Raw genomic sequence first — 17,007 nt, forward strand, 5'->3', positions numbered from 1 at the left:
TCCATATTAATGCCCATGACTTTGGAATGAGATGTTCAACGAGCAGGTGTCCACAAGTAGTGTATCTTTCTCTGTTGTTGACACTGCGATATCGCAGCACTTCTACATTATAAACAGCAAGTTTAAAAGACCAGACCACACATTTCCACTGAACGTACAGTTTGGATGAATGTGGTAAGCAGTGATGTCACAGACTAGCCTAAAGGACTGTTTGACTGTGCAGCCCACATTACTCTGATACAGAAACACATGCAGACCAGCTCACACACATTACAGATCGAGGTAGTACACACTGTACACATATAAGACACAGTACACATCCTCAGAACATGAAAACCGCACATTGGACGCCTATACACATACAATGTGTGACACGAGACAAAAAATATATATTTCTATAAAATCATAAGGTCTATCTATACAAGCTCCAGACAGTATGCTGTGTTATGTGGGGAGAATAATGTATGCAAAATATGGAGAGAGGATATCAAATCCTCCTGAAATCAAAAGTGTGCACCTCAAATGGCACCCTAGATCATTCCCTAAATATAGGGAATAGGGTGCCATTTGGGATGCATTCAAAGTCATGCTTCTGCAAAACCGTAATGGAACCCATTTAGCAGCCAATGATATCCTTCCCGGCCAATGATCCCCCCCCCCCTCCACTCCGCTAGCCTCTGCCCAACCAGAAGCACATCCAATGGGTTTATAATCTCTCTCCAAGACTCTTGAGGCAGATTCAATCAAAAGCGCACTGCTGGGGAAAAACCGGCTCAGGATAAATAATCACATTATTTTATAAATGGTCTGTTTTTTATTTGTTTACTGAAACGCAACTGTTCAGGTTTTCTCACAGTGCGAGTTTGATTTGGCCTCTGTGGGCATACGGAACATTCAGATGGAGAGGTGGTGATGGAGGGATGAGCGTAATGACAAACGGTCAGATGCTGGAGCCAGAGAAGGATGGAGGGAGTGAGGGATGGAGGGAGGGAGGTTAACTACCTGAGTCACTCTGACATCTCCTGCAGGTGTTGGTTTCTGTAGGGTTCAAATTACACATTTTACTGGGGAGGGAGGGGTTAATCACGAACAAAACACAAAATGCAGCAGCAACAGTCAAGTTAAAGGTGCAGTCTGCAATTTATGTGTCTTGTCTCCCTGTGTATGTGCCCACAGCACCAAACCCACAAATAATCGAGGCTCAAAGAAAACACACACAAAACAAAAACTAAATTAGGCCCACTTTGGCAAAAATCCTAGGCTCATGCCAATCCCTCGCAAAGACCCTTTCCTTCCGCCCCACAGGGTCAGTAGACTTCACATCTCCAGATCATAATATGCATTTGGCTGTGAATACCTGATCCCAAAAAGAGATGCAGAGAGGGAGAGTCATGGTAGATAATGCACTATGTAGAAAAATAAAAATAACTCCCGCACAACAGGATTTATTGTGGTTGACTTCAATGCTCTTGAGAGGGCACAGAGATAGGATAAATCATACTAGTTTCCAGATTACAATGCAGCCTAGCGTAGTGTGCTCACGCACGCACGTTATAGCAGCAAAGGGGGGACCATTTCCATATTAATGCCCAAAAAATTACATTTCTCAATCACACACTTGCTCGCACGCACTCACACACACTTATACTGTAAGGATTCCTTTTTAAATACAGTATTATTATTTTTTTCAAACAATACAAAATAAAACATACACATACAAACACCAACATACTGACGCACAACAACTGGAGGTTTCAGTGGTTAGAACACATTACATGGATAGGATTTACACTATCCTGAGGCTAGTCCAAAATAGGATTTTCCTGTGTTTTATTTATACAATACCAGTTTATTAGGTACACACATTTAGTACCATGCGTTGCTCAATTGGTATCAAGGGACCTAACATGTGCCAGAAAAACATTCCCCACACATCCTGTACCAGACAGGATGTGTCCAAATCCAGACAACAGTACACCACCAACCTGTACCAGACAGGATGTGTCCAAATCCAGACAACAGTACACCACCAACCTGTACCAGACAGGATGTGTCCAAATCCAGACAACAGTACACCACCAACCTGTACCAGACAGGATGTGTCCAAATCCAGACAACAGCACACCACCAACCTGTACCAGACAGGATGTGTCCAAATCCAGACAACAGTACACCACCAACCTGTACCAGACAGGATGTGTCCAAATCCAGACAACAGTACACCACCAACCTGTACCAGACAGGATGTGTCCAAATCCAGACAACAGTACACCACCAACCTGTACCAGACAGGATGTGTCCAAATCCAGACAACAGTACACCACCAACCTGTACCAGACAGGATGTGTCCAAATCCAGACAACAGCACACCACCAACCTGTACCAGACAGGATGTGTCCAAATCCAGACAACAGTACACCACCAACCTGTACCAGACAGGATGTGTCCAAATCCAGACAACAGTACACCACCAACCTGTACCAGACAGGATGTGTCCAAATCCAGACAACAGTACACCACCAACCTGTACCAGACAGGATGTGTCCAAATCCAGACAACAGTACACCACCAACCTGTACCAGACAGGATGTGTCCAAATCCAGACAACAGCACACCACCAACCTGTACCAGACAGGATGTGTCCAAATCCAGACAACAGTACACCAGAATTAATTGGACCAGGCAATGTTTTTCCACTCCTCAGTTGTCCAGTGTTGGTGATCGCATTTTCACTGGAGCCACTTCTTCTTGATTTTAGCTGATAGGTGTGGACACTGTTGTCTGGACACTGTTGTCTGGACACCGTTGTCTGTTTGTGGCCCGCCTGTTAGCTTGCATGATTCTTGCCATTCTCCTTCGACCTCTCGTCAATGTTTTCGCCCATAGGACTGACGCTGACTGGGTGTTTTTTGTTTGTCTCACCATTCTCGGTAATCCCTAGGCACTCTCGTGTGTGGAAGGTCGAAGGGGGTTCTGAGATACTGGATCCCGCACGCCTGACACCGACAATCATACCACACTCAAAGTCGCTTAGGTCACTTGTTTTTCCAACTCTAGCATCCAATCAAACAGTAACTGAATGCCTGTCTTATATAGCAAGCCACGGCCACGTGACTCACTGTCTGTAGAAGCGATCCGTTTTCGTGGTGTACCTAATAAACTGGCCACTGAGTGTATTTCCACACTATGATGTTGGAATAATACTGTTAAATTGTACAAATGACGAAAAGACCATCCTAAAATTGTTGCCTGTTTTGGTGGGTACCAGGCGGTAAATTAGTTGAAATAAGAAATAAGAATAAGAGAGTTCCAAATTCCTGTTTGCCCCTCCCACTCAGACCAATCCTAGACCGTCCTAGCAAAATTCCTGTTTGCCCCTCCCACTCAGACCAATCCTAGACCGTCCTAGCAAAATTCTTGCTTGAGAAATGTATCTTCGACAAGAAGCCAATTTTGTATTTTTTACCATTTTGATTAGAAACATTCACAGTAAGGTACTTATTCGTTACACAGAAAGGATTTTATATTGACATAAAACATCTTCATTGGGCCTTTAAGTCAGTGTCCTAGGCTTCTTACAGAAGAGGAAATGGCACAGACACACACACACACACACACACACAGACACACACACACACACACACACACACACACACACACACACACACACACACACACACACACACACACACACACACACACACACACACACACACACACACACACACACACACACACACACAAAAGCTCTGAGGCTACTGCCAGTGGTTTGAGCACATTAGATATACAGGAAACAGACACGGTGCAGCTCAACAGATCAACAGTGTTCACTGGGAACTACACCCTGTCTGTCTTACTGAATCACCCACTGTCCTCCCAGTACACAACCTTACTGTCCTCCCAGTACACAACCTTACTGTCCTCCCAGTACACAACCTTACTGTCCTCCCAGTACACAACCTTACTGTCCTCCCAGTACACAACCTTACTGTCCTCCCAGTACACAACCTTACTGTCGTCCCAGTACACAACCTTACTGTCGTCCCAGTACACAACCTTACTGTCCTCCCAGTACACAATCTTACTGTCCTCCCAGTACACAATCTTACTAGTTGTGCAGCCACTGTCCTCTCAGTACTACACAATCTTACTGAACGGGTAGACAGTCTCTCTGATGCAGAGCTCAGGTCAGTGAGTCAAACTGTGGCCCAAGTGTGTGTGTGTGCCTGTGTGTGTGCGTGTGTGTGTGTGTCAAACTGTGGCCCAAGCAGGTCAAGCCCTTGTCAGCTGATGTCTAACGCCTGTCCTGTGCAGTGCTGCTAGGCTCTCGTCACGCTCTCAGACATACAGTACCAGTCCAAAGTTTGGACACACTTACTCATTCAAGGGTTTTTCTTTATTTGTACTATTTTCTACATTTCACAACTATGAAATAACACATATGGAATCATGTAGTAACCAAAAAAGTGTTCATCAAATCAAAACATATTTTAGATTCTTGAAAGTAGCCACCCTTTGCCTTGATGAAAGCTTTGCACAATCTAGGCACTCTCTCAACCAGCTTCACCTGGAATGCTTTTCCAAGTGTCTTGAAGGAGTTCCCACATATGCTGAGCACTTGTTGGCCTCTTTTCCTTCACTTTGCTGTCCAACTCATCCCAAACCATCTTAATTTGGTTGAGATTGGGCGATTGTGGAGGCCAGGTCATCTGATGCACCACTCCATCACTCTCCTTCTTGGTCAAATAGTCCTTACGCAGCCTGGAGGTGTGTTGGGTCATTGTCCTGTTGAAAAACAAATGATTGTCCCACTAAATGCAAACCAGATGGGATGGTGTTTCGCTGCAGAATGCTGTGGTAGCCATGCTGGTTAAGTGTGCCTTGAATTCTAAATAAATCATAGACAGTGTCACCAGCAAAGCACCATCACACCTTCTCTTCCATGCTTCACGGTGGGAACCACACATGCGGAGATCATCCATTCATCTACTCTGCATCTCACAAAGACACGTCAGTTGGAAAAAAAATCTCTAATTTGGACTCATCAGACCAAAGGACAGATTTCTACCGGTCTAATGTCCATTGCTCGTGTTTCTTGGCCAAAGCAAGTCTCTTCTTATTATTGGTGTCCTTTAGTAGTGGTTTCTTTGCAGCAATTCGACTATGAAGGCCTGATTCACGTAGTCTCCTCTGAACAGTTGATGTTGAGACGTGTCTGTTACTTTAACTCTGTGAAGCATTTATTTGGCCTGCAATTTCTGAGGCTGGTAACTCTGAAGAACATATCCTCCGCAGCACAGAGGCAACTCTGGGTCTTCCTGTGGTGGTCTTCATGAGAGACAGTTTCATCATGGCGCTTGATGGTTTTTGCGACTGCACTTGAAGAAACTTCCAAATTTCTAGACATTTTCCGTATTGATGGACCTTCATGTCTTAAAGTATTGATGGACTGTCGTTTATTTTTGCTTATTTGAGATGTTCTTGTCATAATATGGACTTGGTCTTTTACCAAATAGGGCTATCTTCTGTATACTACCCCTACCATGTCACAACACGACTGAAGGCACACATGGTAATTGAAATGCATTCATGAAGCTGGTTGAGAAAATGTGAAGAGTGTGCAAAGCTGTCATCAAGGCAAAGGGTGGCTACTTTGAAGAATCTCAAACAAATCAAAATCTATCTTATATTTAAACATGTTTGGTTACTACATGATTCCATATGTGTTATTTCATGGTTTTGATGTCCTCACTATTATTCTACAATGTAGATAAAAGTAAAAATAAAGAAAAATCCTGGAATGAGTCGGTGTGTCTAAACTTTTGACTGGTACTGTATATATCCATCCACTAGAACAGAAAATGTACTACATTTCTCATAATCTTTTATAATGAATCACACTCATTTTGTAGTGCTTTAGGATATTACACTGTTGCATATAAATAGTGGAAACACACATTGAAGAGTTTTAAAACGTGGAGAGAAGAAATTCTAATTCCAAAGTTTCTAATCAATGAATCCATCAGGAGTGTCCATTCTAGTCAGACTAATTATATTCATGCTCTCAGACTCAAAACACTCATTATATCATGAGCAATAGCAGGGGACCCTACTTATATCAGACTGGGGTTGTCTAACACACAATCCCACATGCACACTGCAACCACAGACGTCACCGAAACATGCAAACATACAAATACCTTCTTCAAGCAGACAGCTCAACACAGATACAGTGCCCTCACGCTGCATTCATTCACTTTGGTTCAGTGCATCCCCTCAGCTGGTTATAAGCGGTTTTCAGACACACGTGGGTCTCGGAAGACGATCATTTCCCTCAATAGTGTGCGGAGAATTCTACTAAATGAAAAGCTGAAATGAGTCTGACACCTGGCATTTGACACACACTCAATTTGTAAAATTTCACATACTATAAAACTTTCTTTTTTCCGCACACCTAAAATGCCTAATATTTATAACTCAAATCAGAGTATTCACACACGCAGGCGCACACACACTGCTCTCAGACTTACCCAGAGTCAAGCAAAGTCTCAGTGTGTCTCATGTCATTTTCCTCATAGCACAGAGAGAGAGAGAAAGCTCTGATGTCAGAACAACACTAGACCAGTGGCAACGGTTTCACTTATTCCTCCCTTCTTTCATCTCTTTCCTCTGCCCTTACTTTCATCTTTCACTCTGTTGTTGATCTCTCTGCCTCACTCTCTCTCGTGCGCACGCGCACGCTTTCTCTCTCTCTGGTTCTCTCTCTATTTCCTGTCCAGTGTCGGCACAATGCTCGTCTATTATTCAGAAGCTGTCTCCCGGTCTCGTCGGCTCAGCCAATCAGAGATCGCTCAGTAATAATGGGTTACAGCCTCCAGCTGTACCTGCTATCAGCTCCAACTCACTCCACAGATGACAGGATGCAGGGAGAGAGGGAGAGGGGAAAGAGAGAGGGAGAGAGAGAGAGAGAGAGAGAGAGAGAGAGAGAGAGAGAGAGAGAGAGAGAGAGAAAGAGAGGGAGAGAGAGAGAGAGAGAGAGAGAGAGGGGGAAGAGAGAGGGAGAGAGAGAGCGAGAGCGAGAGAGGGGAAAGAGAGAGGGAGAGAGAGGAAAGAGAGAGGGAGAGAGAGAGAGAGAGGGGGAAGAGAGAGGGAGAGAGAGAGAGAGAGGGGAGAGAGAGAGGAGAGGGAGAGAGAGAGAGGGAAAGAGAGGGAAAGAGAGGAGAGAGAGAGAGAGAGAGAGAGAGAGAGAGAGAGAGAGAGAGAGAGAGAGAGAGAGAGAGAGAGAGAGAGAGAGAGAGAGAGAGAGAAACGAAAGAGAGGGAAAAGAGAGAGAGATACAACTCCTCCTCACCTATGTTGTGTGGTGTTGTTATTGATGCCTCCTGTTTTTATTCGCTAGTGATCATTGCACTGCCCCCTGAAGCTCTCATCACACACACAAACAGGCATGTATATAAGTATAGACACACACACTCTCTGTCTCTCACACACACACACACACACACACACACACACACACACACACACACACACACACACACACACACACACACACACACACACACACACACACACACACACACACACACACACACACACACACACACACCTAGAGGGGGAAGGAGAAGAAAATGCAGCCAGCTCACATTACTAACTTGCAGAAGTGGGTGGGACACAACATGCTAGACAGACTGTTACCTGGCCAAAGGCCAGCACATCAGAGACAGAGAGAAAGAAAGAGAGAAAGAGAGAGAGAGAGAGAGAGAGAGAGAGAGAGAGAGAGAGAGAGAGAGAGAGAGAGAGAGAGAGAGAGAGAGAGAGAGAGAGAGAGAGAGAGGGGGGAGATAGAGAGAAGGATAGAGAGAGAAAGAGGGAGGGAGAGAAAAAGAGAGAGGGGGGACAGAGAGAGGAGAGAGGGGAGAGAGATGGGAGAGAGAGAGAGAGGGGGGAGGCAAGCAGGCCTACAGAGCACCATCATTGACACACGGAGGTCTGATGCAGCATTTCACTGTAAAGTACTGTGTGAAAAGTGCAAGTTCTGCACTGAAGGTGTAAACGCTGTGATATCACCTCTTTGCACGTTTCCTCCACAAAAGAGAGACCAACCAGGTCCGCACTGTTCCACAGGAGTTCAGATAAATTACTTTTTACCAATGAATCACCTAATGTTCAAAATTATAACATCATAATCACATTAAATAAGTATTTTCCTCCGTACACATCTGTTTCAGGGGTTTTACTAGTTTGAAAAGTTAACGGTACTTTTATGTTGCAAAGAGATTTCATCATCAACATCTAAGGAGGCAAAGCTTAGTGTCAGAGGAGACTTCTTACAGACCTACATGTATACTATATATAGTTGTATAGCAGCATCTGGTTAATAATGCAGTGGCAGGAATGCTCCCCCCCATCTCTCTCTCCCCCACCTCTCTCTCTCTCCCCCCCCCCACTCTCCCCCCTCTCCCCCCCCACCCCCCACCACCTCTCTCTCCCCCCCCTCTCTCTCTCTCTCTCCCTCACCTCTCTCTCTCTCCCTCAACTCTCTCTCTCTCCCTCCCTCCTTATCTCCCCCACATCTCTCTCTCTCTCTCCCCCAACTCTCTCGCCCTCTCTCCCCCACCTCTCTCTCTCTCCCCCACCTCTCTCTCTCTCCCCCACCTCTCTCTCTCTTCCCCACCTCTCTCCCTCACCTCTCTCTCTCTCCCTCACCTCTCCCTCTCTCTCTCCCCCACCTCTCTCCCTCACCTCTCTCTCTCTCTCTCTCTCTCTCTCTCCCCCACCTCTCTCCCCCACCTCTCTCTCTCTCTGGCTCAGCAGTAATTAAATAGTCTAGAAGGTTGATTGGGTCAGTAACAAAGGAGACACTACCAGTTTGCCTTACACGGCTACAGGGAAAAGATAACTTACAGAGTGGGGGGGAGAGAAAGGGTGAGTGTCTGAAAGACAGAGCTAAAGAGGGTGAGAGGATGAGAGAGAGAGAGGAAGAGAGAGATAGAGAGAGTGTGTCTGTGTACGTACATGAGCATGTGTCTACATACACTACCTGACCAAAAGTATGTGGACAACTGCCCGTTGAACATCTCATTCCAGAATCATGAGCATTAATATGGAGTTGGTCCCCCTTTGCTGCTATAACAGACTCACTCTTCTGGGAAGGCTTTCCACTAGATGTTGGAACATTGCTGCAGGGACTTGCTTCCATTCAGCCACAAGAGCATTAGGTCGGGCACTGATGTTGGGCGATTAGGCCTGGCTCACAGTCTGCGTTCCAATTCATCCCAAAGGTGTTCGCTGGGGTTGAGGTCAGTTCGTCCACACTGATCTCGACAAAGCATTTCTGTATGGAAGTCACTTTGTGTACAGGGGCACTGTCATGCTGAAACAGGAAGGGGCCTTCCCCAAAATGTTTCCACAAAGTTGGAAGGAACAGAATGTCATTCTAGAATGTCATCGTATGCTGTAGTGTCCCGAACCATGAAAAACAGCTCCAGACCATTAATCCTCCTCCACCAAACGTTACAGTTAGCACTATGCATTGGGGAAGGTAGCGTTCTCCTGGAATCCACCAAACTCATATTCGTCCGTCATACTGCCAGATGGTGAAGCGTGATTCATCACTCTAGAGAACGTGTTTCCACCACTAAAGAGTCCAATGGAGGAAAGCTTAACATCACTCCAGGCGATGCTTAGCATTGCGCATGGTGATCTTAGGCTTGTGTGCGGCGACTCGGCCATGGAAACCCATTTCATGAAGCTCCCAACGAACAGTTCTTGTGCTGACGTTGCTTCCAGAGGCAGTTTGGAACTCGGTAGTGAGTATTGTAACCGAGGACAGACGATTTTTATGTGCAATTTTATACACCTGTCAGTAACGGGTCTGGCTGAAATAGCTAAATCCACTAATTTGAAGGGGTGCCCACATACCTTTGTATATATAGTGTATTTGTGTGCGTTTCCACAGAATGTGTGTTGTGTGTGAGTTACTGCCTGCCTCACACTGGACGTGATCTGTCACTGATGACAGGCTGGATTGGTTGCTTTCCCTGACGTGCGACAGCAGATTGCCCAGTGAACATGCTATGTTAATTTACTCAGTGCTGTCAGCATGCCACAGCCCTGCCTGGCCTGCCTAACATTCTTTACGTCTGAGACCAGAGAGGGGGACGTCAGTGAAGGGACTCTCCCAACTAACACAGAACCCTGGCCAACTCTCTCTCTGTCCCATTCCAACTTCCTTACACTCTTCTCCCTTCTCCCTTTCCACTCCAAACCAGCTAAATCTCTCTCCCTTTCCCCCTATTTCACAACCAAGTTCATGTACACTCTCGCTCTACCTCTCTAGGAGAGTTACACCCTCACCCTCTCCCATCCACTTAAAACCAATACAGCCTGGACAACAGTCTCTCCCTTGTCCCAAGTTATATATTTTCCCAACCCTCTATTTCACTAGTGTGTCAGTGGTTCAGTGCTGACACAAAACTGAGAGAAATCAGACCCCAATATGGCAGCCAGCGTAGAGACGACGGTGATATATTTGTGACAAGCAGTAGAGAGAGAAACCGGAGGAGAGCTCTGCTCTCTCTCACTTCAGTGCTTTATACAGTCACTCAGCTGTATGTGTAGATATATCTCTGAGTAGTGTCACATTTGTTAGAGGGTAAAAGAAAGTAGCAATATGTAGCACTGCTGTTCTTTGCTAACTTGGCTGCAGATTGCAAACTCAAGCTACTGTATGCAGGAACTGAAACTTTGGCTGCACACTTGTCTTTGTCATGCAGTCTCCTGATCTCTCCATATAGTCTACTACTTCCCCTAAACCCATGAGACAGTTTGTTGTGGTAGCGATGTGAATAAGGTCATGCAGTCTCCTGATCTCTCCATATAGTCTACTACTTCCCCTATTCCCATGAGACAGTTTGTTGTGGTAGCGATGTGAATAAGGTCATGCAGTCTCCTGATCTCTCCATATAGTCTACTACTTCCCCTATTCCCATGAGACAGTTTGTTGTGGTAGCGATGTGAATAAGGTCATGCAGTCTCCTGATCTCTCCATATAGTCTACTACTTCCCCTATTCCCATGAGACAGTTTGTTGTGGTAGCGATGTGAATAAGGTCATGTAGTCTCCTGATCTCTCCATATAGTCTACTACTTCCCCTAAACCCATGAGACAGTTTGTTGTGGTAGCGATGTGAATAAGGTCATGCAGTCTCCTGATCTCTCCATATAGTCTACTACTTCCCCTATTCCCATGAGACAGTTTGTTGTGGTAGCGATGTGAATAAGGTCATGCAGTCTCCTGATCTCTCCATATAGTCTACTACTTCCCCTATTCCCATGAGACAGTTTGTTGTGGTAGCGATGTGAATAAGGTCATGCAGTCTCCTGATCTCTCCATATAGTCTACTACTTCCCCTAAACCCATGAGACAGTTTGTTGTGGTAGCGATGTGAATAAGGTCATGCAGTCTCCTGATCTCTCCATATAGTCTACTACTTCCCCTATTCCCATGAGACAGTTTGTTGTGGTAGCGATGTGAATAAGGTCATGCAGTCTCCTGATCTCTCCATATAGTCTATTACTTCCCCTATTCCCATGAGACAGTTTGTTGTGGTAGCGATGTGAATAAGGTCATGCAGTCTCCTGATCTCTCCATATAGTCTACTACTTCCCTATTCCCATGAGACAGTTTGTTGTGGTAGCGATGTGAATAAGGTCATGCAGTCTCCTGATCTCTCCATATAGTCTACTACTTCCCCTATTCCCATGAGACAGTTTGTTGTGGTAGCGATGTGAATAAGGTCATGCAGTCTCCTGATCTCTCCATATAGTCTACTACTTCCCTAAACCCATGAGACAGTTTGTTGTGGTAGCGATGTGAATAAGGTCATGCAGTCTCCTGATCTCTCCATATAGTCTACTACTTCCCTAAACCCATGAGACAGTTTGTTGTGGTAGCGATGTGAATAAGGTCATGCAGTCTCCTGATCTCTCCATATAGTCTACTACTTCCCTAAACCCATGAGACAGTTTGTTGTGGTAGCGATGTGAATAAGGTCATGCAGTCTCCTGATCTCTCCATATAGTCTACTACTTCCCTATTCCCATGAGACAGTTTGTTGTGGTAGCGATGTGAATAAGGTCATGCAGTCTCCTGATCTCTCCATATAGTCTACTACTTCCCTATTCCCATGAGACAGTTTGTTGTGGTAGCGATGTGAATAAGGTCATGCAGTCTCCTGATCTCTCCATATAGTCTACTACTTCCCCTATTCCCATGAGACAGTTTGTTGTGGTAGCGATGTGAATAAGGTCATGCAGTCTCCTGATCTCTCCATATAGTCTACTACTTCCCCTATTCCCATGAGACAGTTTGTTGTGGTAGCGATGTGAATAAGGTCATGTAGTCTCCTGATCTCTCCATATAGTCTACTACTTCCCCTATTCCCATGAGACAGTTTGTTGTGGTAGCGATGTGAATAAGGTCATGCAGTCTCCTGATCTCTCCATATAGTCTACTACTTCCCCTATTCCCATGAGACAGTTTGTTGTGGTAGCGATGTGAATAAGGTCATGCAGTCTCCTGATCTCTCCATATAGTCTACTACTTCCCCTAAACCCATGAGACAGTTTGTTGTGGTAGCGATGTGAATAAGGTCATGTAGTCTCCTGATCTCTCCATATAGTCTACTACTTCCCCTAAACCCATGAGACAGTTTGTTGTGGTAGCGATGTGAATAAGGTCATGCAGTCTCCTGATCTCTCCATATAGTCTACTACTTCCCCTATTCCCATGAGACAGTTTGTTGTGGTAGCGATGTGAATAAGGTCATGCAGTCTCCTGATCTCTCCATATAGTCTATTACTTCCGCTATTCCCATGAGACAGTTTGTTGTGGTAGCGATGTGAATAAGGTCATGCAGTCTCCTGATCTCTCCATATAGTCTACTACTTCCCCTATTCCCATGAGACAGTTTGTTGTGGTAGCGATGTGAATAAGGTCATGCAGTCTCCTGATCTCTCCATATAGTCTACTACTTCCCCTAAACCCATGAGACAGTTTGTTGTGGTAGCGATGTGAATAAGGTCATGCAGTCTCCTGATCTCTCCATATAGTCTACTACTTCCCCTAAACCCATGAGACAGTTTGTTGTGGTAGCGATGTGAATAAGGTCATGCAGTCTCCTGATCTCTCCATATAGTCTACTACTTCCCCTATTCCCATGAGACAGTTTGTTGTGGTAGCGATGTGAATAAGGTCATGCAGTCTCCTGATCTCTCCATATAGTCTACTACTTCCCCTAAACCCATGAGACAGTTTGTTGTGGTAGCGATGTGAATAAGGTCATGTAGTCTCCTGATCTCTCCATATAGTCTACTACTTCCCCTATTCCCATGAGACAGTTTCTTGTGGTAGCGATGTGAATAAGGTCATGCAGTCGATTCAAATTCAATCCCTGAATGACTGATATCAATCATATACTACTCTCTTGCAAAACAGTGTTGTCAATATCAATAACTTTGTATTATTTGTATGGTTTTCTTTAATTAATTTAAGGGGAATAAGAAGAAACAAGATCCTGCATCTTTTTATGACCTTTAGTAACCTCTACCAACAATCACACAACTGTTGACATTCTGCTGCACTGTAATAGGCTAGTAGTCATCCAGCCTACATGTTATGCCAAGACTTGTTGAAAGAAGTCAGACATAAAGCATTTAAAAAAACACAATCCTCCTCTGTCACACCTTGAAATGAACCCAAGAACAACTCCAAACTCGCCCCTCTCAGGAATTCAGAAAAGTAGCTGTCTGAAATGTTTCTACACCCAAATGTGTAAGCAGTGAGGATTACGAGCGAGAGGTGAGAATGTCTGTGGGGGCTGTCATTTTGAGGGACACTGTTGTGTTTATTGAATGTCACAGAGACAGCTTCAGGGAAAGGTGGACCAAATATAAGAGGTGAAAGATTGACTGACTGCTGCCACCAGATAGGAACCAAGAACCAGTTTGGTAACCCTAAATATCCACTGGTCAGCACTGTACAAAACCTAGATGATGCTCTGTGCCTTCGGTCTATCCACTTCCCCTTGTAGGCCGTCTGAGGGAAACTATAGCTAGCGAGCGAATGAGTCAGTCAGATGTGAGGAATGGGATTAGGGTTAGCTCTGGTCTTTGTAACAATTATCAGGGACGTTGCTAAACGCACCCTAAACAGTCTGAAGGTAATCCACAGCAATGACTAAAGGCTAGCTACAGATAGGTAATCCACACCAATGACTAAAGGCTAGCTACAGCTAGGTAATCCACAGCAATGACTAAAGGCTAGCTACAGATAGGTAATCCACAGCAATGACTAAAGGCTAGCTACAGATAGATAATCCAAAGCAATGACTAAAGGCTAGCTACAGCTAGGTAATCCACAGCAATGACTAAAGGCTAGCTACAGATAGATAATCCAAAGCAATGACTAAAGGCTAGCTACAGTTAGGTAATCCAGAGCAATGACTAAAGGCTAGCTACTGCTAGGTAATCCACAGCAATGACTAAAGGCTAGCTACAGCTAGATAATCCACAGCAATGACTAAAGGCTAGCTACAGCTAGGTAATCCACAACAATGACTAAAGGCTAGCTACAGATAGGTAATCCACAGCAATGACTAAAGGCTAGCTACAGATAGGTAATCCACAGCATTGACTAAAGGCTAGCTACAGATAGGTAATCCACGGTACAGCAACTGCTAGAGGCTAACAGCTAATGGCTACCTGCAGATAATGATGCTGTCATAGCACCAGCTAGTGGTTAACTGTAGGAGGATCTTGCATTTCAGACTGCTAGCTAGTTTTTTCTAGGTGGGCTACAATAAGGCAATCTCACACTGAAAGCAATTTAAATCGCAATCCAAATCTCTGCTGAAGCGTATTGCATGGTAAAACATGCAGACCCCTAGGTTTCCGGCAGCATAATACAGCCATTACAAAGAGGTAAAGTTAACATTAGTAAAATGTTAAATATCTGGCATTTGCATTAATACTTGACCTATAAGTGTGCAGACAATTTCTTTGAACATCTCTTCTGTAATAACCGTCCTGTCATTGATCAGCCTACAGAGTGGAGCTGGAGGATGGAGAACCAGGCTGGCCCTCCCCTCCCCAGAGACGGCCAGAGTTGATCCAAGACTCTTGCTCTCTGTCTGGGCTCATGTGTCAGATGTGGGGCCCTATATTGCCAGCCTGGCTGTCAGGGGATTGTGCTGGGGCTGCACTTAATGCGGGAGGAGACACACACATACAGGTCGGGCTGGTGCATCCTCTCTTCCAGCCTCACATAGTCGCCTTAAGAGTGTCTGTGTGTTTTTACTGCGTCTGTTTCCCTCTTGTCTGGTTCCTTAGACAGACGTCCTTGCGTCCCGACGTAAGATGGATGCTGGCTGGTTGAGTGGGACCAGTCTGAGTCCCATCTGCCTCCATCCACACACTCCCTCTCTCCCTTCCTCTCTCCCTTTATCTCCCATGTATAATTCCCTTCAGTATATTTCCCATTTGTCTCCATCAGTTCTAAGCTTTCCTTCCTCTGAAACCCATTTTCAGGCTGCGTCCCAAATGGCACTATCTTCCCTTAGTCTAGTTCTTTTGACCTGGGCCATAGGGAATAGGGGGCCATAGGGAATAGGGTGCCATTTGGGACACATCGGGCCCAGGTCAAGGCCAAGGCCAGACTATCTTTATTAGATCAGAAGGCTTGGAGATGATTCTAACTATAGACCACACAGTCCAACCTGAGCCCAGGACGACAATCACATTTGACCATCAATACAGATACAGGGGAAGGAACAGGCCTGTCCATATAAACTAACGTCTGTCTATCTGTCTGTTTGGGTCCTTCTAACAGGATGATCAACCACAAAGGAAAGGTACTTTTTCTAGATGACTTACATGAGAAACAGTTGTTTTTGAAAACGCTCTCTAAGGATGAGCACAGAGGCGAATGAGAGATGAAATGGGAAAAGTAATTCTGTCGTGTATTGGTTCCAACATACTGGAAATAAACTCCCAAATATTTACCACAAAAACAAGCCAATTCCATTCCATTAGAACCACAAAAACGTTCAAGGTAACCATGGTTACTCAAAGTTCTTTCAAACACCCCTTTATCTTTATTCTGACCTGTTGTGGCTTTGTCAGGCGTTTCTCCACACCCCTCCAACCATCGATCCATCCATCGCTCTCCCTCCCTTGCCCCTGCCTGTCCAGATTTCACTCAGACAAATGGACACTCTGGAATACAGTGTGGTATGGATCGGAGGAATTGGATTTGAAAGTCAGTGTCTGAGAACAGCATTACTGTAGTGTGTAGTGTGTGTGTGTGTTGTGCGTGTGTATGTATGCGTGTGTGTGTGAATGTCTATATGTGTGTGTATGTATGTGTGTGCGCACGTGTGTGAATGTCTATGTGTGTCTATGTGTGTGTATGTGCGTGCGTGTGTGAATGTCTATGTGTGTGTATGTGCGTGCGTGTGTGAATGTCTATGTGTGTGTATGTGCATGTGTGTGTGAATGTCTATGTGTGTGTATGTGCAGAGATGGTTGAGTTGACTATTTTCTGTGAGACTGCCTATCATCGGGACAGCTCTTCTCAACGGAAGACAGAAATGAAGAAAACCACAGAAGCCCTGAAACATGACCATGGCTGTGATCCAAAAGGCACCCTATATAGTGGGCTGGTTTTGACCAGGGCCCATAGGGTGTCATTCGGGATGCATCCCATGTCTGTAACCAGGATGTGATCAGACAATCTTCTAGCGACAACAGTCAACGTTATCAACTAATACTGAGAACAACACACAAAACGGCCTCCAGAAAAGTTCAAACATTGCGCAGTGGAGTTCAACAGTAGTTATGTCCTATGTTCCTAGCCTGCACTTCATCATGAGACGGGTAACAATTTATTTTACAATCCTGTTTCACTTGGGTGGTGTTCATTTGGCACCAAGCGGAAGAAAACAAA

General features: G+C 45.0%; 1 protein-coding gene and 1 long non-coding RNA gene across 14 annotated transcripts in view; both read right to left on the bottom strand.

Moving 5' to 3' along the window:
- Window positions 1-17,007, bottom strand: part of LOC118375470 (zinc finger MIZ domain-containing protein 1-like) — a 316,755-nt gene that overhangs the window by 33,741 nt on the left and 266,007 nt on the right. For 7 of the 13 annotated variants that reach the window (XM_052498707.1, XM_052498708.1, XM_052498704.1 and 4 more), the window contains one exon: window positions 1,003-1,038. The exons of 3 other annotated variants lie outside the window; for them this stretch is intronic. In XM_052498707.1, coding sequence (XP_052354667.1) covers window positions 1,003-1,038 — 36 coding nt within the window. Of the gene's footprint in view, window positions 1-1,002; window positions 1,039-6,200; window positions 6,358-6,530; window positions 6,820-17,007 lie in introns of those variants that run through there. 3 more of the 13 variants (XM_052498714.1, XM_052498713.1, XM_052498716.1) reach the window with 3 other exon arrangements.
- Window positions 1,631-2,957, bottom strand: LOC127916536 (uncharacterized). Its single transcript, XR_008095230.1, has 3 exons — window positions 2,378-2,957; window positions 2,133-2,328; window positions 1,631-2,083 (listed from the first exon to the last, which is right to left on the bottom strand). It is a non-coding gene; the product is annotated as an uncharacterized LOC127916536 (long non-coding RNA).

This window comes from Oncorhynchus keta, chromosome 36 (assembly GCF_023373465.1).
Source record: "Oncorhynchus keta strain PuntledgeMale-10-30-2019 chromosome 36, Oket_V2, whole genome shotgun sequence".
Taxonomy (NCBI): domain Eukaryota; kingdom Metazoa; phylum Chordata; class Actinopteri; order Salmoniformes; family Salmonidae; genus Oncorhynchus; species Oncorhynchus keta.